The sequence below is a fragment of the Remersonia thermophila genome, chromosome 3 (genome assembly GCF_042764415.1).
Source record: "Remersonia thermophila strain ATCC 22073 chromosome 3, whole genome shotgun sequence".
NCBI lineage: Eukaryota > Fungi > Ascomycota > Sordariomycetes > Sordariales > Chaetomiaceae > Remersonia > Remersonia thermophila.
Window position 1 is genome coordinate 1399505 of NC_092219.1, and position 20045 is coordinate 1419549.

At 63.5% G+C, this 20045-nt stretch overlaps 5 protein-coding genes across 5 annotated transcripts; 3 read left to right on the forward strand and 2 right to left on the reverse strand.

Moving 5' to 3' along the window:
- Positions 1–48: 48 nt before the first annotated feature.
- On the forward strand, positions 49–3479 carry VTJ83DRAFT_3213 (uncharacterized protein; the record flags this gene model as incomplete). Its single annotated transcript, XM_071009567.1, has 3 exons — positions 49–167; positions 291–2563; positions 2731–3479. The coding sequence occupies 3 exons, from the start codon at positions 49–51 to the stop codon at positions 3477–3479; spliced, it is 3141 nt and encodes a 1046-aa protein (XP_070867091.1).
- Positions 3480–4515: 1036 nt separating this feature from the next.
- VTJ83DRAFT_3214 (uncharacterized protein) lies at positions 4516–6361 on the reverse strand (the record flags this gene model as incomplete). Its single annotated transcript, XM_071009568.1, has 5 exons — positions 4516–5236; positions 5347–5513; positions 5590–5717; positions 5804–6002; positions 6104–6361. The coding sequence occupies 5 exons, from the start codon at positions 6359–6361 to the stop codon at positions 4516–4518; spliced, it is 1473 nt and encodes a 490-aa protein (XP_070867092.1).
- A 3842-nt stretch (positions 6362–10203) lies between these two features.
- Positions 10204–11232, forward strand: VTJ83DRAFT_3215 (uncharacterized protein; the record flags this gene model as incomplete). The annotated part of the gene is made up of 2 exons (XM_071009569.1): positions 10204–10740; positions 10852–11232. The coding sequence occupies 2 exons, from the start codon at positions 10204–10206 to the stop codon at positions 11230–11232; spliced, it is 918 nt and encodes a 305-aa protein (XP_070867093.1).
- A 452-nt stretch (positions 11233–11684) lies between these two features.
- Positions 11685–14695, reverse strand: VTJ83DRAFT_3216 (uncharacterized protein; the record flags this gene model as incomplete). Its single annotated transcript, XM_071009570.1, has 5 exons — positions 11685–13664; positions 13723–13995; positions 14063–14189; positions 14256–14538; positions 14620–14695. 5 exons carry the CDS (start codon positions 14693–14695, stop codon positions 11685–11687), a joined length of 2739 nt encoding a protein of 912 aa, XP_070867094.1.
- A 1129-nt stretch (positions 14696–15824) lies between these two features.
- VTJ83DRAFT_3217 (uncharacterized protein) lies at positions 15825–18511 on the forward strand (the record flags this gene model as incomplete). Its single annotated transcript, XM_071009571.1, has 4 exons — positions 15825–16756; positions 16807–17117; positions 17202–17767; positions 17888–18511. The coding sequence occupies 4 exons, from the start codon at positions 15825–15827 to the stop codon at positions 18509–18511; spliced, it is 2433 nt and encodes an 810-aa protein (XP_070867095.1).
- Between the last annotated feature and the right edge of the window lie 1534 nt (positions 18512–20045).

Below are 20045 nucleotides of genomic sequence, written 5' to 3' on the forward strand. Positions count from 1 at the left end.
GCCACCACCACCATCACCACAACAGTAAAGCCGTTGGCTCAAGCAACCATGGCGAGCTTCCTGAGAGCCAGGCAGGCGGGCGTGCAGAACGACCTGTCGTCGGCGATTACGCCGGGCATGTTTGCGGCGGAGGTGCTGGCGAGGTACGGGATCAATTCGCAAATCAGGTGAGTTTCGTTGTCCGTCTCTCCCGATGTCTTCGAGGATGGAGTGATGGGGATGGGGATGGGGATCAAGAGCTAACCACCACCGCCACCGCCCGCTCCGTCATCCCCGTGCCTACCGAGCAGCTCCCTCGCCTACGACCCTGTCCAATCTCTTCTCGCCGTCGGCACCGCCGCATCCCAGTACGGCCCGCCCAAGATCTACGTCTTTGGCGCCCAGCGCGTTGTCCGCACCTTCACCCCGCAATCTTCTACCTCTTCCTCCGCCGCCGCCGCCGCCGCCACCACCTCTTTGCTCGCTTCCACCCAGCCTCCCCCCGCCATCCGCCATCTCGCCTTCGTCGCCAACCGTCTCATCAGCGTCGACTCCCGCAACCAGCTCGCGGTGTGGGACCTGCAGTCACAAGTCGCCGACGACACCAAGCCGGCGGCCAGGACGACCTACGGCCGGGTGGCCTGCGTGACGACCGATCCGGGGTTGGACTGGGTCTTTGTCGGTCTTCAGCAGAGCGGCGGCGAGGTGTTCGCGTACGATCTCGACCGCGAGAGGCCCGCCGCCGGGTTCCGGCTGCCGTGCTTCTGGTCGGCCCGTCCAGGACCCGGCGGGGCGCGCCCCGCGGGCTTGGGGCTCGGGCCGAGCTTGGTCGCCTTGAAGCTGCACCCGAGGGACATCGGAAAGATGCTCATCGCGTACGACAAGGGCGCCGTCATCTACTCGTTCAAGCAAAACACGGTGGAGAGATGGTTCGAATACGTGCTCCCCGCGGGCGCGCCCGGCGGCGATGGGCTGAGCGTCGACAAGGAGAGGCGGCCAAAGCTGGTGCAGGCGACGTGGCACCCGACGGGCACGTTCGTCCTGACCGCCCACGAGGACGGCAGCCTCGTCTTCTGGGACCCCAAGGACGGCCGCGTCGTGGCGGCCCGGACCCTCTACCGCACCCGCGTCAACGAGGCGGCGAAGCCCGGCGCCGCCGCGACGCACGCCCCGCACGCCCCGCTCGCCCCCTTGGGCCCCATCAAGTGGTGCTGCAAGGCCTCCAACCCCGACGACACGGCCCTCCTCATCGCCGGCGGCCAGGCCGCCGACGACCCGGACCAAGGCCTCACGTTCCTCGACCTCGGGCCCACCCCCATCTACGCCACCTCCTCCTGGGAGATCCTCACCAACCACTTCGAGGCCAAGCAGCGCCTCACGCTGCCCCTCCCGCCGGGCGCGCAGGCGGCCGACTACTGCCTCGTCCCGCGGAGCTCGCCCTTCTACGACGGCGCGCAGGACCCCATCGCCGTCCTGGTCCTGCTGACGTCCGGGGAGCTGCTGACGCTGAGCTTCCCCTCGGGATACCCCATCACGCCCACCAACATGCTGCACCCGAGCCTGTCGTTTGTGCACCCCTTCGTGCACAAGGTCAACGTCTGCGCCATGAGCCGCGAGCGCTGGCTGAGCTTCGTCGAGACGCGCAACAAGGGCGACCCGATCCTCCAGGGCGGCGGGCCGGCGCCGCGCCGGCGGGCCGCGCCCGGCAGGCGCGAGCAGCGCAACATCGTCCAGGTCGCGCACGCCGACGGGACGGTGCGGGTGTGGGATCTGGGGTTCGACGACGACATTGAGAACCCCCACCAGCTGCAGGTCGACGTGGCCCGGGCCCTGGGGCGGTTCGAGGACGTGAGCGTCACGAGCCTCGCCATGGCGCCGGCGACGGGCGAGATGGCGGCGGGCACGGCCAAGGGGGAGCTGGTGGTGTGGCGGTGGGGGCCGAACCGGCTGTACGGGCAGGCCGGCGACGAGCCGCCGCCCGCCGCCGAGGAAAAGAAGCCCGGCGGCCTGACCGGCATCGCCGACAGGGCGGAGCCGTCGCTCAAGGACGGCCTGCAGCCGCTCGTGCTGTACGAGGCGCCGGCGCCGGGCGGGGCCGCGGCGAGCGTGGTGGCCGTGTCGGACGTGGGGTTCGTGGCGGTCGGGTTCGAGAGCGGCGCGCTGGCCATCCTCGACCTGCGCGGGCCGAGCGTCATGTTCCAGGCGGCCACGGCGGCCGAGTTTGCCGGCAAGAGCAAGGAGGAGAAGCGCTCCTCGTTCCTCCGGGGCGGCTCGTCCAAGGGCCCCGCGGCCAAGGAGTTCCCGACGGCCATCGAGTTTGGCGTCCTGACCCTCGACGGCGACGGCTACTCGAGCATCGCGTGCTTTGTCGGCACCAACCTGGGCCACGTGGCCACCCTCAAGATCCTGCCGTCCGGAGCCGGGGGGTACACGGCGCAGCCGGCGGGCGTGGCCAAGTGCGGAGGCGACAAGGTGGTGGCGATATGCCCGGTGAACGCGGACACGGGCAAGCCGGCGCTGGCGACGGGGTTGGCGGTCGCCGGTTTGAGGGAGGGGAGACAGGTGCATGGGGTGTTGGTCGTCGGTATGTCTTTTTTTTTTGTTCTATTTTTTTTTTTCTTTTTCTTTTCTTTTTCCTTTTTTCTTTTCTTTTTTTCCCCTCTCGATTCCAGTAAGCCGTCGACGAAACGTCGACAGAAAAAAAAAAAAAAAACGAACCAACAAACTTGCTAACCTTTCGTCATCCACCAGCCACCCAAACGGAAGCGCGCATCTTCAAACCCGCCACGGCCAAGGGTGCCTCGCGCTCCTTTGACGACCAGCTCTGCGACACGGCCCGCGTCGTCGAGGTCCCGGGCTCCGCCTCCGGAGCCACCGCCCTCGTCGCCGTGTTTGGCGACCGCACCGCCCGCGCCTACGCCCTCCCGTCCCTCAAGGAGCTCGGCCGCGTCTCCCTGCCCATCCTCGACGCCGCCCGCACCACCGCCGCCGTCTTGTCTCCTGCGGGCGACCTGCTCGCGTGGACGGGGCCGTCCGAGCTGGCCGTCCTCCCGCTCTGGTCGGGAGCGAACGGCGGGAGACCCCCGGCGTCCGGAGGGTTGGCCGACGAGCTGATCAACCCGGAGCTCACCCTGCCTCCGCGCCCGACCATCAGCAACCTGCAGTGGATGACGGGCACGCAGTACATCAGCCCGACCGACCTCGACCTGCTGATCGGGGGCGAGGACCGCCCGCCCAGCAAGCGCATGCTGGCCGCGGCGGCCGCGGAGCGCCGGGGGGTGCAGCAGGGCCAGGGCCCGGGGCCGGCGGGACAGCAGGAAGGGTGGGGGAGCTACCTGGGCCGGCAGATCCAGGAGCGCGCCGAGAGGCTGACCATGGTGGACGACGCCATGAGCAAGCTGCAGGAGACGAGCCAGGGGTGGGCCGACGAGGTGAACAAGTTTGTCAAGAAGCAGAAGAGGGACGCCGTGTTGGGCAGCGTCAAGAAGGGTCTGTTTTGATCCGCTCCATCGGCCACTCTGCTCTCTCTCTCTCTCTCTCTCTCTCTCTCTCTCTCTCTCTCTCTCACACACACACACACACACATACACATACCCGCGATAGAAGTGAAACAATCTTGGGGAGAGGTGGTTAATATGGACAAGTCCACAAAAGGTTCATGATATCCATTCGCCCTGCTCATGATCCATCTTCTCTGTGTTACGACAAAAGCAGACCGCAGACCAGCAGCCAGAAACCCCTCACGCGTTCCCGTTCCCGTTCCCGTTCCCGTCCTCGTCCAAACCGCTGTCTTACTGGAACCAAGACATGTGGGGCCGGCCGGTGCCGAAGTGGGGCCGGACCGGGCATGGCATGGCCCGCGATCGAGATCCCCGTCCGTCCTAAACGCCGGACCGGGACCACGAGCCCCGGTCGATCGGTCAGCCGAGCTAAACAGTCCCAAAAAGACCCATCCGCACGCCCACACCAATCAAACGCACGGCAAACCGACGTCACCAGCAAGCGTGGGGGGAAAAAATGACCGAAATTCTTTCATCGTGTTCCAGAAAACGGCCTAGCCTAACCAAAAGAGCTAGCTAAATCATGTCCCAAGTTGTTGGTATCTCAATGGGCATCGCCCGCTGTCCTACCCCGGAGGAGTGAAGCGGGTGAGCTCCAACGCCTTGTAATCACCAAGGGAAAAACGGTCGTTAAAAAACAAACAGACGTCCTAAGTCGTCGGGGTCATTACACACGCAGCTGCTCCGCTAAATGCGAAAACCAAAAAAAGAGAGGAAAAAAAAAAAAATCAAAAGATCCCATCCCGTCATTGACCTGTCATCCATCCCATTTCCATCCAGCCCGTCAAGAGATTCATCCGGAGGAAGGTTGGGGTGTTGCGCCCGCCAAAAGCACCGCCCGGGTGCGGCGCTCAGCGCCTCGCGTCCGCCGGCCGCGGTCCCGCCACACACACCCAACACACCCAACACGCGCACCCACGCACACGCGCAACAGGCGCAGGCACGCAGGCACGCAGGCACGCAGGCACGCACGCGTTTAGTAGGTGTAGCGGAAGCCGGGCTCGTAGTCCTCCTCGCCCTCGGCCTCGAGCTCCTTCTCGCCGCGGTCGGCCTTGCGGTTCTGGCGCTTGAACTCGAGGCTGAGCAGGCAGACGATGATCATGGTGAGGCCCGTGGTGGCGAAGCAGGCGTAGAGGCCCGGGCGGTAGTTGGGGGCGTCCTGGCTGCGGAAGACGAGGGAGCCGGCGATGCCGCCGATGCCGCCGAACGAGACGAAGCTGGCCGAGCAAAAGGCGCGCTTCCACTGGCCGCGGATGTTGTTGGCCTGGTACGACATGGCGGCGGGGATGTTGGAGTTGGCGCCGGCCGTGGTCAGGAAGATGCCAAAGTAGCGGACGGCGGGGCTGCTGGCCCAGCCGATGATGGGCAGGCCGACCATGCAGAGGACGCAGTTGAAGAGGATGATGGGGCCGCGCAGCTTGTACTTGTCGCCGGCCCAGCCCGTGGCGTACGTGACGATGCCGGCAAAGGCGTAGGGGGGCGCCACCAGGCACTGCGACTCGCCGACGCTGAAGCCCATGTTTTGCATCAGGATGACGGGCATGAAGTAGGCCAGCGCGTACGTGACGGTCGTCGTGTTGAAGAAGATCATGGCGTAGCCCCAGACCTTGAGGTCGGCGCCGGCCTTGAGGTAGCTGGCGAGGGAGAACTTTTGCGGGGTCACGTCGCCGCGGTCCGCGTTGACGCGAGCGCAGATCCTAGCGAGAGAGAAAAAGAAAAGCCGTTAGCATGCGAAAAAAAAAAAAAAAAGAAAACATCCAAGAAAAGAAAACAACTGGGCGGCTGAAGAGCCTCGTGGCAAGCTTACCATTCCTTCTCCCGGGAGCCCAGGAAGCTCCACTCCTTGCGCTTCGAGTCGGGGAAGTCGACGAGCAGCCAGTAGCCGGCGATACCCAGCAGGATGGTGATGATACCCTCGATGATGAAGATCCAGCACCAGCCGTTGAGGCCACGGAGGCCCTTCATTTGCATGATCTGCGGAAGAAGAAGAAAACATTAGCGTCACAGCCTCGCAAGAGAGGTCTTCCGAAAAGGGAAATCCACCACTTACACCGTAGGCCAGGATGCCCGAGAAGGCCGACGCAACGCAGCCGACGAGGTAGAAGACCGAGTTACGCTTTCCGACCTCGTAGCGCGTGTACCAGGTGCTGAGGAGGTAGACCGAGCTAGGGAAGAAGCCTGTTTTGGGAGGGTTGCGCCTCACGTCAGCGCATCGTCGAGAGTAGAGACCTTGCCCGGAGGGCTCTCTCGAGGTGCCAACTCACCGGCTTCCAAGACACCCAGGAGGAGACGCATCGCCGTCATTTGCTCCCACGTCTTGACGAAACCCATGCCGATCATGACGCCTCCCCAAAGGATGGTGATCATGGCCAGGTGGATGCGGGGTCCGACCTTGCGGCAGATGACGGTCGAAGGCGGCTGGAAGAGGACGTAGGTGATGAAGAAGACGAGGGTGATGATGCTCTGAGCAAGAGCGCATGCATGTCAGACTTTCGGGTCCAGAGAGCGCCGGCAGAAGAAGAAGAGGAAGCAGGAGGAGGACAAGGAGGCGCCATGGCACTCACGTAACGGTTTCCGGTGAGTTCCAGATCCACGCTCATGCCGGCGATGTTGGCGAAGCCCAGGTTGGTCCGATCCATCAAGCTGACGCAGTACAGGGCGCCGACGGTGAGGACCAGGCGACGGTCGATGCGGCGGATGATGGACCGCTGCTCCTTCTCGGTGAAGCCAAAGTCGTCCGCCGTGACGGGGGCCGCCTTGGCCTGGTCCGCGACGGCGGCCTCGACGTTCTCGACGCCGACCTTTTCGGAGGAGGAGCTCATGATGGGCGGTTGCGGAACGCGCAGCGGTTTGGGGGGGGGGGGGGGGGGGAAGGTCCTCGTGCTTCTCGGGGGGGGGGGGGTTGGGGAGGGAGGAGGGTCTCAACGCTGACGGGAGAGGTTGAAGACACGGACGAGGAGAGAGACGAGAGAAGGCAGCCTGCCATCGAGGGGAGGAAGGGATGGTTATAACCTTTCTCGACGCTGCTTGCTGCCCTGCCCTACGCTCCTCTGCGCGACGGCTTCATGGCAAGCCGGCCCACCCAACAAGCTGCATCCTGCATTCTGGGGTAACAGGGCCGGCGTCTCCTGCGACCCATCTCTTCCCCAGACCCCTCCCTGCTACCCCAACCTGTCAAGATGGGCCCACGATGGACCGCCATGGAGACGTCAGCGAGCACGTCCAACGGCGGCCGCCAATGCTGCTATGGTCATCCCCGCGGCGTCATCATGCTGGCCCCTCAGAAGGCGACCGGCGCGCCTCCTCCCCTTGGGCGCCCCCCCCCCCCCCCCCCCCCGGCCCCCCGGATCTCGGTACTTGTCGGGCGAATACCCCGAACGATATCGACGACGTCTGGTCGCCATGCCCGGCGCGCTCCAGCACAAGGCTTCGAAATAACTAGCTCCATAACCGGCGCCGCATCTCTGCCCGCCTGCTAGGATTCCCCGCATCGAGGGTGGAGGCTGCATGGTCGGGCCAGACACGAGCCACGGATGGGGTCCTTCGTGGTGGAAAGGAACAAGCCGGCTCGACTGCAGCCAACGGGACGGGGTTGCTGTAGCGTTGACGGAACGACGAATGGCGGGTGAGGGAAAGGAGATGTTGCCCTTCTAGGTGCGGTCGCCGTTGGACATGCAGGGACTGCCATGCTCCGGCACGTGGATCGAGGCGTCTTGGGCTGGGACGGGGTGGGCGGCGTCGTTGAGACCCCCTTCCGTCTCCGGCTTGGCGCGATGGAGGCCCGACAGGGACCGGTCGGCCGGCGCCCCCGGCTAGGGTCCGTACCAGTGGGACGGTGGCGGGGGAGGCCCAAAAACTACCGCGGCTTGTTCTCCGCCATGGGATGGGGGGGGGGACGCGGGCGCGGGGATGACGCCGCGGGGTCGGTCGGTGTGGCGGCGCCAAGCCTGTGAGGTGCAGATCATGGAACCTGCTCGCCCTACCCATGGGGCGGGCGTTCGTTGGCTTCTCCCCGCAAAGCCTGGGACATCCCCGGATGCCAAAACACCCAAGACGGTCGTCGGTCTGGGCGCCTCACTTGCCTGCTCAGCCCAAGCGCTGGTCGGTGCAGGTTGGTTCCGCGGGGGGGGGAATGCTTGCGACGGGATCCCTGAGCGGCCACGCAGGATCGGGAAGCGCCCGAGGCGACCCTCCCCCCGTGTTGCGCATCCTGCATGGGCATCGGGGAAGGCTTTGGTAGCGTGGCGCACTCGGTTCAGAGTTCGGGTAGTTCACTCGTCTCATCCTTCCATCCCTTGGCGTTCCGCGTCGACAGCGTCCATCTCGGACGAACAACCTCGGTTTGACCACCCAACCCAGGCCGCCCAGGCTACCGCAGAGCCGTAGGAACATGGAACCAGCATTGTAGAGCAGACGGCGGTGAGCGGACGGGCAGAGGACCGGCAGCAGCAAGCAGCAGCAGCAGCGGCGGCGGCGCGCCAAAGCTAGAATTGCGGTACGGAGCATCATCATCACCCACCCCTGTCAACATCAGCTTTGACACGAGCGGGCGATGATCCGGATGTTCCACCCGAGACAGCAACATCAACGAATGTTTTCCAGGGCCAGGCGAGCAACGCGATCGTCATGCGGCCTTCGGTTCCGCTTGTCATCCAAGGTGTGCACATCATGACGGGTCTGGCCAGCGGCGAAACCTGACTCGTGGTGGGTACGGGGAAGAGGAGCATCATGGAGGCTCACACGTCCATGACCTGACCGGTCCCGTCTCCCTCGTTGGGGGGGGGGGGGGGGGGCTTCCCCTGGGGAGCATGGAGCAGCGCGGGGAGTTCCGCAGTTCCGGGACCGACGGTGGTTGGCCAGGAGATCCAAGCCGTCGAGAAAGCTTGTTGGGTTTCTCGTCAAGGCCCTGCAGGCCGGCGTCTCGACGGTGCAGTTCGTTCGCGGCAGTTTGCCTCGGTAACGGCCAATTCGACCTCGGCTGAGGCGTTCGTCGATCAGTCTTGGCCTTGGCCTAGCGTACATAGGGGGCGAATACGTTGTACATACGACTCGACAAAAGTTCGTCAAGGCAAGTCGACAAACGTTGCTCCTTGCTCAGGATCGACGACGACCCCTGACGGTCCCCCCATCGCTGCATGTTTTGTTGAGATGGAGGATGGATGGGGAACCTTGATGGCGTCTCTCTCATCCTCTCTCTCTCTCTCTCTCTTTCTCTCTCTCTCCCGTCCTCTCTCTCTCTCTGTCTCTCTCTCTCCGTCTCTCTCTCTCTCTCTCTCTGTGTGTGTGTGTGTGTGTCCCCCCCTCTCTCTGCCTCTCTCCCTTCCTCCCATTCTCTCCTCCTTTGCCGCAATCGTTGTTTTTGCTTTTTCTCTTCTTTTCTCCAACAAGCTCCAAGATGGAACAGGCTTGGGACAATGGGGAGCCTCGAGCCTCCCTGCTGAGCCAAACCGAGGCAGCTCTCACCGACGACGACAAGGAGGAGGGGGGGTGAAAGCAACAATGCCGCTCTGCATACGCAGTACGCTAATAGCCCTCGGTCCCCTGGCACCCCCAAGCATCCCATCCCAACCATGCCTTGTACACTAGGTGGGTAGTTGGGCTGGTGGTGCTGATGGCGAGTCTCGTGACCTTGGCGATGGTATCAATCCGACGACAAAAAATATCATGTCGTCGTCGACCGAGGCGCGAGACGGCGTGATAGGGGGGTGGGGAGGGAAAAGCTCAGGGCCGAACAGAACCCCGTTCTCCTTCTTCCTGGCATTGTCTGAACGTCCCCATCCATGTTGTCATCCCTTCCTCTCCTCTTCTCCTTCTCCTCTCCTCCTCTTCTCCTCCCCTCTGCACTCTCGGTAATTTCTCCCTCTCTTCTCTTACCGAGCTGAAACCCATTGGCTCGACTTGTTGTTCGGGCCGCATGTCTCCCCGTCACCAATACAGAGGAATGACGACGATGATGAATCGGGCGGCAAATTATCCACGGCAGCGCTTAAGGGGGCGAGGAATTCACCCGGTAGGCGGAATTCCCCCCCCAGAAATGCAGAGCGTGATGCCCAACCTGGTTGAAACTTTAGCGTTGCTACCTCTCCTTGAGGCCTGGCAAAGACACAAGACAAGAGACAGGAATGTCGGTCGCATTCACCACGGGGCTACCCTCACCACCGGACCCGGATATCCTTGGTTCACGGAGCTTCTTTTCTTGCCCCAACCCGTTCGAGGCTCCGTCCTTCCCCGGTTTGTCGTTGTGATTCTGTGATGTCTTTGTGCTTGTTTGTGTGAATCGTGTTTCGGGCATGAAGCTACCGGGCCGTCCAACGCGGGTTGTGGAGGAGCGTTCATCTAAATAGATGAATTCAACGGTTCGGGCGTCGCCCCTCCGCCCACCAACCCCAACGGCCACACTTCGCCCGCCGACGAGTGCAGGAATTCCCAGGTTCGGAGCATGGGCTTGGCCATGTCGAGGTTCATTGCCGCCCTGCCGGCAATTTCATGCGCCGTCTGGGGGAGGAGCGCGATGCGACAGACGGGGAGAGAGAGAGAGAGAGGCCAGGACGATATAAACCGCGTAATGCTCCATGCAGCATGCTCCAGAGGGCTTGTTTCTCCCTTGGATGGTATCGCCGTGCTCAGCGACTCCGCGGGTGTACAAGAGTAAACCACCGCCGCCATGAAGGCCCTCGCCCTCCTCGCCGCCGCCTCGGCCGTCTCGGCCCACACCATCTTCGTCCAGCTCGAGGCCGATGGCGTCCGCCATCCCGTGTCGCACGGCGTGCGGACGCCGCAGTACGACGGCCCCATCACCGACGTGACTTCCAACGACGTGGTCTGCAACGGCGGCCCGAACCCGACCATGAAGACGGACAAGATCATCACCGTCACGGCCGGCACCACGGTCAAGGCCATCTGGCGCCACACGCTCCATTCGGGCCCCAACGACGTCATGGACGCCAGCCACAAGGGCCCGACCCTGGCCTACCTCAAGAAGGTCAACAACGCCCTGACGGATTCGGGCATCGGCGGCGGCTGGTTCAAGATCCAGGAGGACGGCCACAGCAACGGCAACTGGGGCACCTCCAAGGTCATCAACAACCAGGGCATCCACTACATCGACATCCCCGACTGCATCGAGAACGGCCACTACCTCCTGCGCGCCGAGATGATCGCCCTGCACGGCGCCGGCTCGCGCGGCGGCGCCCAGCTCTACGTACGTCCCCGCATCCCTCCCTCGAGGCTAGAGCCGCCCCCTCTCTCCATCCCCCCCCCCCCCCCCCCTTGGCTGACCTTTCTTTTCTTTTCTTTTCCTTTCTTCGCGCAGATGGAATGCGCCCAGATCAACGTGGTCGGCGGCAAGGGCACCGCCCGCCCGCAGACCTACTCCATCCCGGGCATCTACCGGGCCGACGACCCGGGCATCCTCATCAACATCTACACCATGTCGCCCTCGAGCCAGTACATCATCCCCGGCCCGCCCGTCTTCACCTGCAGCGGCGCCCCGAGCGGCGGCAACCCCGGCACGCCGCAGCAGCCCGGCACCACCCTCACGACCGCCGTCGTCCCGGCCCCGACCCCGACCCCCGTCGGCTGCACCGTCTCGCAGTGGGGCCAGTGCGGCGGCAACGGCTACAGCGGGTGCACCAACTGCGCCTCGCCGCATAGGTGCAACAAGGTCAACGATTGGTACGCGCAGTGCGTGTAAGAGGGGGTGCAAAGGGTCTCCGGAGAGAGGTGGGCATGGCGATGGCACGGCGGCGCGAGAGAGATGGCGAGGAAACGGGCGGTTCTCGTCTGGTTCGATGGGTGGATGAGCAGCATATGCATAGCGACGCCGCGGTAGTGACCTGCTTTTTTTTTTTTTTTTTTTTGTTTTTCTCCTCCTCTTCCTCCTCCACCTTTGCCTAGGATACAGTACGACAGCTGCGGACTTGGTCTGCAGAACACGTACCTAAAAAGAGTAGACAAGCTCGCTCGCGCTCTCAAAACCTCTTCCAGCACAAAAGGCCGCAAAGCCACGAAACAAGGGAGGGAGAGGGCCCCCCTCGTCTCGCTCTGTGGTCTCTCTCTGCTCCCCTCCATCGCTCCACCGATGTGACGCCGTCGCGATGCTGCTCCTCTCCACACATCCCAACCCGATCCAGCCTGGCTGGCTTCTCAGTTGTTGCTCCGCCCCAGATCTCTCCTCACCCGCCAAACCTTACTCCCCACCGTCCGCTTCTGGCTTCCATGGAGCACCTCCACCCAAGGCACTTCCTGATGGTGCTGGCGAGCCGTCTCCACGGCGCTGTTCCCTCCCCGTCCGACGGCCGCGTCATCCTCCCCCAGAGCCACCAAGCCGTCGTCTTCCTCCTCTTCGGTTTCCTCGTCCCTCTCCTCCTCCTGTTCCAGGCTGCTCTCCCCACCTCCATGCCGCTCCCTAACCCCACCGCCAGCACCAGCACCAGCACCAGCACCAGCACCAGCACCAGCACCACCGCCTCCTCCTCCTCCACCGCTACCGCCCCCCGCAGCAGCACCAAGAGAACCGACACCACCGCTAGCACCGCTAGCACCAGCAACCAATGGCACCCCAAGGCCCCGCCCACCCCCATCCCGACTCCGCTTCTGGTGGCCCTTGGCCTGAGCCTGACGGCCACGTGACCCAACCGAAACGGCACCAGCAGCAGCAGCGGAGGACGAGCCGGCGGCGTAAAGACCCTCGCAGTAAGCCCAGCCCGGCGCGTCGAACCGGCCCGCCACGAGCACAAGGTCGTCGGCGCCGGTGCGGGTGCCGCACGGACGGCTCCCGCCGCCGCTGCCGCCATCTTCCCCGCGCGACGAAGACGACGGCCCAAGGGCGGTGAGCGAGGGAGGGGGCATCAGCAGCTGCAGCTCGCCGCGGACGGCGTCGACGGCGCGGACGAGGACGAGCGACACGAGGTGCGAGCTGGCCGGGGAGAGGGTGAGGCCGAGAGGGTTAGGGATATAGGGGAGCGGCTGGCCGCCTTGACCGTTCCGAGACTTTTGGGTAGCGGCGGGGGTGGTGGTGCGTCGTGTTGTCGGGTCGGCGCTGTCAACGTCCCCGTCGACGTCCATGCCATCGCCGCCGCCATCGCCGCCGCCGTCCACCGGCCGCAGCCCTCGCAGCGCAGCCCGGCCCTCCAGCCGGACCAGCGCCATGACGGTGCCGTTCACGGCATCGGCCAGCAGCTCCGGCGCGGGCTGGTGATCGTAGCAAAGCACCCCGAGGAACCCCCTCTCCCTCCCCGCGTAGCGGACGCGCCACGGACGCGCCTCGGCCAGAGGCGTCGGGTCCCAGGCCGACAGGAGCGGCTCGTTCGGGCTCGGGCTCGGACGCAGGTGAAAGTAGGACATGGTCTGCATCGCGCGGAGGTGCAGCGGGGTGCGCGACGACGACGACGAAGACGAAGACGACGACGACGACGACGACGACGATGACGGCGACGACGAGGCGCCCTCGCTCGGCTGGGAGGGCAGCGTCGAGAAGGGGATGGGCTTGCCCGCCGGGGCCGCTTCGCAGGCCGACCGGAGCCCGGAGACGGTCTCCTCGGGCCCGTCCTGGGACATGTAAATGACCTCGGTGGGGCGGATGGAGGCGATCAGGCCGGTGAGCAGGTCGAGGCCGGTGCCTTGGATCCATCCCGGCGTGTTGATCACCAGCGGGCACCTCGCGTCGGCCCGGCTCTTTTGGTAGCACGAAAAGAGGTCGAGGGCGCACTCGAGGAAGTGGGCGGGGTCGAGGGCCGGGGTCACGGAGGCGACGGCGTGGGCGCGCACCAGCCCCTGGGTCGGCGACAGGGCCGGGTGGCAAAAGGGGGGCGACAGGTTGGGCGCGGTCAGCCTGGACAGAGACACCACGCCCGGAGGGGCGTGCTCGGGCTGGCCGGGGTCCAGGTCGAGATGCATGACGGCGGACCACGGCTTGTTCTTGTACCCGCCCCGGTCCGTCATCAGCCGGTTCACCAGCAGGCGGCCAAAGGTGGACTTGCCCGACGACTTGGGCCCGCATAGGAAGATGACGGGCGTGGCGGTCCGCTTGGAGGCCGCGAGGCCGGCCAGCTTCTTGTTCCACTCGGCCGGCGAGACCAGCTCCCGCAGGACGGCCTTTTTCGGGACGTCCTCCGCCGTGTAGATCTGATCCGTGTCAGCCAACAAGGTCTCGGGCGTGGCGTCGGGTGGAGGGAACGCGTACGATCTGGAAGGTTTGGCCGGTCTTGGGTTGGGAGCCGTCCTCCCAGAGCCGAGCAAAGAGGGGATTCAGGCTGGCCAGCTGCCTCAGCCCTTGGGCGGCCGGATGAGGCTGCAGCTCGAGGACGGCGGCCTCTGTGGTGCGAATGACGGGGACGGCATGGCACAGCGACGCGTGAACCCACTGGACGCCGTCGGCAGGGGTCAAGATGGCCCCCGCGATGGTGGCCTCGCCCTCGCGGATTCTGATGCCAAAGCTTCCGAGGATGACGAGACGCTGGGGGGGGTACATGCGTAAGCCAAACGGTAAGGTACCCAGCCAGAGGAGAGAGGTCAGCACGAACCTCGGCTTCCCGCGCGGTCAGCACCAGCCGTCCGCCGGCCTTTCTCTGGGGATTGTTCTTGCTGGGCCTGAAGGACGAGTGCTGCCGAACCAGCCTGCCGCTCGGTTCGGGGCCAGGGGCGGTGGGACTGTGGTGGCGTTCCGTCAGCACCCAGGAACGAAGACTCGCGGTCTGGAGCAGAGCAAGCACCTACGTCGAGCCCCCCGGGTCAGGCTTGTCGGATGGCTCCTCCGCCTCCTTCTCGACGGCCTTCCGCAAAGACCTTGCGTCGGCCGGCGGCGAGACGGCTGGCTCGTCTGGAGTCTGCCGTTTGCTGCGGCGCCCTGCTGCGGGCGGCCGAGCCGAAGGCGTCTCGCTCCGGGCCGGGGGCTCGAGGGCCGCCTCGGGCTTCGCGCCGTTTGCAGCGGCATCCGCGCTCGAGGCCCTTGATGCGGCAGCCCCCCAGAGCTGCTGGCGTGCCGCAAAGGCGCTCAAGGCTAGGCGGTCGGGTCAGCACATTGGACGTGCCCGAGATGCGTGTGAAAGGAGGAGGCAGAACAGGAAGCGTAAGCACTCACGGGCTGGGGCAGGGCCCTTGCTGGTCACAAGGTCATTGCCGCCGCTTTCGAGCTTCCTCCGTTTGTTGGAAGACATTTTCCGTCGACCGTCTCCAAACACCAGACCGGACCGACAAGCCGTCTCACCTCCAATTCAATACGACACCACTCCCAACACAGATGGCGGCTTGTTCACGGCGCACTTGGCCCGATGCCCGAGGTGTCTCTGAGCTGTCTTGAGCAGAATATGCTTACAGGTGCAAGGACCGAATCGCCTCCCCCCTCGAGGCGATTTGTCTTTACTCTGTAACTCCAGCCAGGGGCTGTTCCTTGGTGTTGTTGAGATCAAGTTTTTCTTGCCAGAGTTGGGAGTTTCGGTACCGTCGTAATGTTATTGGTTACGGCCTGCCGTGCCGAATGGGCGCTGTACTATAGTATGTACTATACGTTTCAACAAACATGGACTCCACGGATCCGGTAACCATCCCCGAACACACACCCGCCTCGTAGCACACACACACAGGCCGGCACCTTGCATGGTTTCGTTATGTTGGAGAAAGAAAAAAGAACCGCCATCCTCCCTGGAGCTCTCCCAGTGCACAAAAAGAGCTCCATGGAAAGAATTCCCGTGGGTTCGAAACTCTGTCACGTGTCTTCCGAGACGGTCCGTCCCCCGGGGATGGGGTTCCAAGAAATGAACTCCTCACAAAGACAACGGTTCGGTCTGATCCGGACTGTCAAAAGAAAACGCCAGAGGCCCGTTTGCTCGGCTGTTTTCCATCAACAAAGCGTGCTTTCTCCATGTTGGCCTTGTTTGATGAGGTGGGTGGTTTGTTGATGCAGCCATCCGCATGCAAGTCAGGTCGGGCTGTCAGGTCGGCGTTCTGTGTAACAAAGTTACCATACGGCTTCCCCTTGACCACCAATCAAATGCGTTTCGCAAGACCCACCGGCCGGGATCACTGCGTAATCGCAAGCTTCGCTTTCTTATCGCAGCCAAAATTTTGGAACGTTGCGAGGAATCAAGAACAACTCCAAGAAAAAAAAAAACAATTCCAACAAGTTATTCCCATCTCCCCTCCCCTTCCCCCTCCAAACCTCCAAAACCCTGAATTCCTAGGGAACCAATCACTTTTTCTCGAGGTCTCTCCCAACCTCATCCCCTTCTTTTTTTTTCCCTCTTCCTCCACATTCCTTTCCCTCCCTTCATTCCAAAACCACCCCCCATGGCAGGTCCTCCTGCGCCCATCGGAACCCTTTCGCAACACGCGGCCAACGCGGCGAAGCTTGTTCGCGGAATGGTTCCAAACGTCTTCAGGAAGAAGGCCCAGCTCGAGAAACCAATTCAGCAAGAGTCCGAGTCCGACAGCGACAGCGACAGCAACAGCGACTCGGATTCCAGCACCGACAACTCCGACTCGGACAATTCTCCCCAAGACGATACCAACTGGGCCGACAAGATGAGACAGTCAAAGGCCGCATCGGCCGCCGCCAAGGCCGTCAAGCCCGACCCCAAGGAGACCAAGACCAAGAGCCCCGCCACTCAACGCGCCGCCCCCAAGAAGGAACCGGAATCGTCTAGCGAGAGCGACAGCGAGAGCGAGAGCGACGGCGACGGCGACAAGATGTCTGTCGACTCGCCCCCGAAGCCGAACGGCAAGGATTCGTCCGCCAAAAAGACCAAGCCCGCGAAGGAGGAATCGGACTCCGACAGCGAGTCGAGCGACGAAGAGCCCGCTGCTGCCGCCAAAGCGGCCGCCAAAGCCGAGGCCAGCAGCGACGACGACTCCAGCTCCGAGGAAGAGTCGGCCTCCGAGTCCTCAAGCGACGAGAGCGACGCCCAAGACAAGGCGAAAGCAGCCTCCGCCAAGGCGCCTCCCAAATCCAAGCAGCAGAGCGAAAGTGAAAGCGGGTCGGAGAGTGAGAGCGAGAGTGAGAGCGAGAGCGAGAGCGAGAATGCGCCAAAGAGCCCTGCGAAGCTCAAAAAGCAAGAGCCCGTCAAGAACACAAAGACCGCCAAGCCGGCCGTCAATGGCACGTCCAAAAGCAACGAGGTCGTCAGCGAATCCGAGAGCTCCAGCGCCGAGTCCGATGCCGACTCGGAGAGCGAGGATGCGGACGCCACGGCCGTTTCCAAGGCCAAGGGCAAGGCTGCAGCGTGAGCGCCGTTCTCCCGTTGGCATCTTCCACCCGCTAACAGCGTTTTAGACGGCCGCCTCCCGAGATTGTCGCGCAGGGCTTCCACCTGAGAAAGGCCGAAGGGGACCTCGACGCTGCCGCCGTCGCCGCGGCGTTCAAGAAGGCCAAGGCTGAAGGCAAGCAGATTTGGTACTTCACGGCACCCAAATCCATGCCCATGGAGGTCATCTATAAGCAGCCCATTCCGCTCGACAAGGTTGCTGCCGGCCAGCCCATCTTCTCGCACGAGGGAGCCCAGTACACGGCTCATCTCGAGGAGTCGGCCAGCCACATGATCAAGGTCTTGATTCCTGCCGAGACCGGCGCATCCTACAAGACCGGTATGTCAATCGTCCTCCCACGCCGCCGCCGCTGCTGCTGCTGCTGTTGCTACTGTCGCGCCTGCTGACCCGCCTTGTGCGCAGTGGAACAACCCGTCAACCGCGTCTTGCACATCACCCGCATGGGGACTGTCGAGGAGCCGCGCAAGAGCCGGACCGCCCCGCCTGCCCCGGTCGCGTCGGTCCCCAAGCCCCGGCCCCAGCCTGCGGGCTTGAAGACTCGTTTCCAGCCGATCGGCGTCTCCAAGCCCGCTACCAGCGGCATCGGCCTCGACACGCCCGAGAACCGCGATGTCGAGATGACCCAGGCGCCGCCGCTTTCGAGCTCCGCGGCGGGTACGAACGGCGACATCCCCCCCAAGTCGGCCAAGAAGCGCAAGATCGCCGATGTCGAAAAGTCGACCCCGGGCAAGGGCGAGGCCGTTGCCACGCCCTCCAAGAAGTCCAAGAAGGCCAAGGTCGACGGCGCCTCCAAGCAAGACGCCGAGGCTCCCACCCCCGCGCCCGCCGCCAAATCGGCCGATCCGGTGCAGACCCCGGTCGCAAAACCCAAGGACAAGTCCAAGAAGAAGGACAAGTCTGAGAAGAAGAAGGCTGCGGTCCAGCCGCCCTCCAAAACGACGCCCGTCCCGCCTCCCTCGGTCCCCGGCGTGAAGAATACCTAGGCGGTTTCTTCTGCCCAGACAACCGAGCCGGAGCCGGTGCCGGTGCCGGTGCCGGTGCGTGTCGGCGCGACGACCGTGCCTCCCGAATACCCTCCGGGCTACCAGTCCATGTCGGCGCGCAAACAGGCCGAAGAGGAAGCCCGGCGCCTGGAGCTTGCTCAAGCGGCCGCGTCGTCCACGCCCACCAGGCCGCGCATCATGAGCCTGACCCCGATCCCGATCCCCGGCGTGCCGACCCCGCCCAAGGTGAGGATTACGCGCAGCTTCTCGTCTGTTCACGCCCTGCCCACCACCAACGCCCCGGGCCCGGCCGTGCACCCACCTCCCCGCATGCCGACGTTCTTCTCCACCCAGCCTGCGGCGCCGACCACGACGTCATCCCCCGCGATCGGCCCCGTTGTCGGTCGTTCCATCGGCGGCGGCGGCGGCGGCGGTGCTGGCGGTCCCGCCCTGCCTGGCACCCCCCAGAAGCCGCCGGGCCAGCCGCTCAAGAGCATCCTCAAGACGCCGGAGCGCAAGGCCGCAGAGCCAGCCGCCGAGGCTCCCCAGGCCGCTGCCGTCTCGCACGGCGGCTCCGGCCCCGGGTCCGGCATCGGCACGGACAACAAGAAGACCAAGAAGAGCAAGGACAAGAAGAAAAAGGACAAGGAAAAGAAGAGGCGCGCCTCGGGCGTCACGTTCACGCCGGACACCAAGGGCGGAGATGATTCTTCCTATATGGAGCACTGAACGAACGGCATGGGGAGGGTTATCGAACGGGCCGGGCACGGCGGTGCTGCAGGCGTTTTACAAAATACATCGTAATTGCTGCTTGACGTGTATATTTTATTTGCATGCTTGTTTTTGTTGACGGCGCGTGTGTTGGATGTGTGTTGTACGCGCACCCCCGCGGCGGTGACTCGGGTCGAGATAGGCGGCGGCGGGTGAACATGTGCGTGGATCTTTGTGTACCTACTTATTGTACCTCGCCTTGCTCAACGGTCTTGGACCGAGAGGAGGGCTTACCACAAACGACGGTATGCTGCCGTCTTCTGATTCCGCTTGGGTCCCTTGCATTTCTTCTTTTGGTCTTGAGCCGCTCGCTCCCCAACGGCGAAAGGAACCCGGGCAGAGGATGCCGGTCATGGATGGGGAGGGGGGGGAAGGAGGAGACACAAACCACACCCTATTTATTACAGACTCGGCTCGGGCCGGCCGGAAGAGGCGTTGATTCATTCTTGTTGGAACCAAGCCTTCTTTTCTTGCCAACAACCCGGTCTGCCTGGTTCCGAAAGGGGTCAAAGAGATGGAGGAAGAGACCAGCACATCCGCATCCGAGAGGCCTCGCAAGCAACAAGACAAACGCGGTCCCATCATGGTAAAACAATCCTGGATGCATTATCATTACCCGTGTGTAGGCCTCTAGCTAGGCCACCTACCACCCTCGGTGGGTTCTCTCTCTCTCGCTCAACCCCCTAGGACATTAAAAAAGGTCAACAGCCCGGCCCCCGGCCAGGCCGCCGCCAACCCGGCGCAAAACCCGAGCCCAGCCCTCCCTCCAATTTCGCTCTCCACCGCAACAGAAGAGAAACCAGATCCGCCATCCCTTTCTCTTCCCCCCTCTTCGCTCCCTCGGCCATTCCCCCGTCCCCCCTCTCTCTGGTTTGCTTCAAAGAACCGCCGCCGCCGCCACGCCGCTTCTCCCCCCTCACGCTCGTTCCCACAAACGACTCTTCGTGCTCCTTATCAAAGCTCGCCATGCCATGCCACGCTATGCCATGCTGTGCCATACCATGCCATGCTGCCATGCAAATGCAGTCCACCTGACCGATAACAACCAATCAACCGACCAACCAACCGACCGACCGATAGACCGACCGACAGACCGACCAATTCGACCGACCCGTAACCCAAAAAAAAAAAAAAAAAAAAAAACAAAGCCAGCAACGCCCTCCTCCATGGATGATGATGCTGATGCGGGGTATAAACGAGAGAATACATGTATATGTACATGCCCGAGACATTGCCGAGAATCGTGCAAGAAAGGATCGTGCCCGTGTCGGTGGCAGCAGTTTGTGCCATGTGTGTTCGTTCGTGTTTCCCCTCGTGGATGTCGTTGTCCTGTGCCGTTGCCGTGTACGTGATCATGATCATAACAATGATGATGATGATGATGCCCGCGGTGTGACCAGACCCATAAACAACCCCGACGAAAGCCAACTGACCGACCGACTGACTGTCCGACCGAACGACCAAACGACCGATTGAACGATGCTGGGTAAGT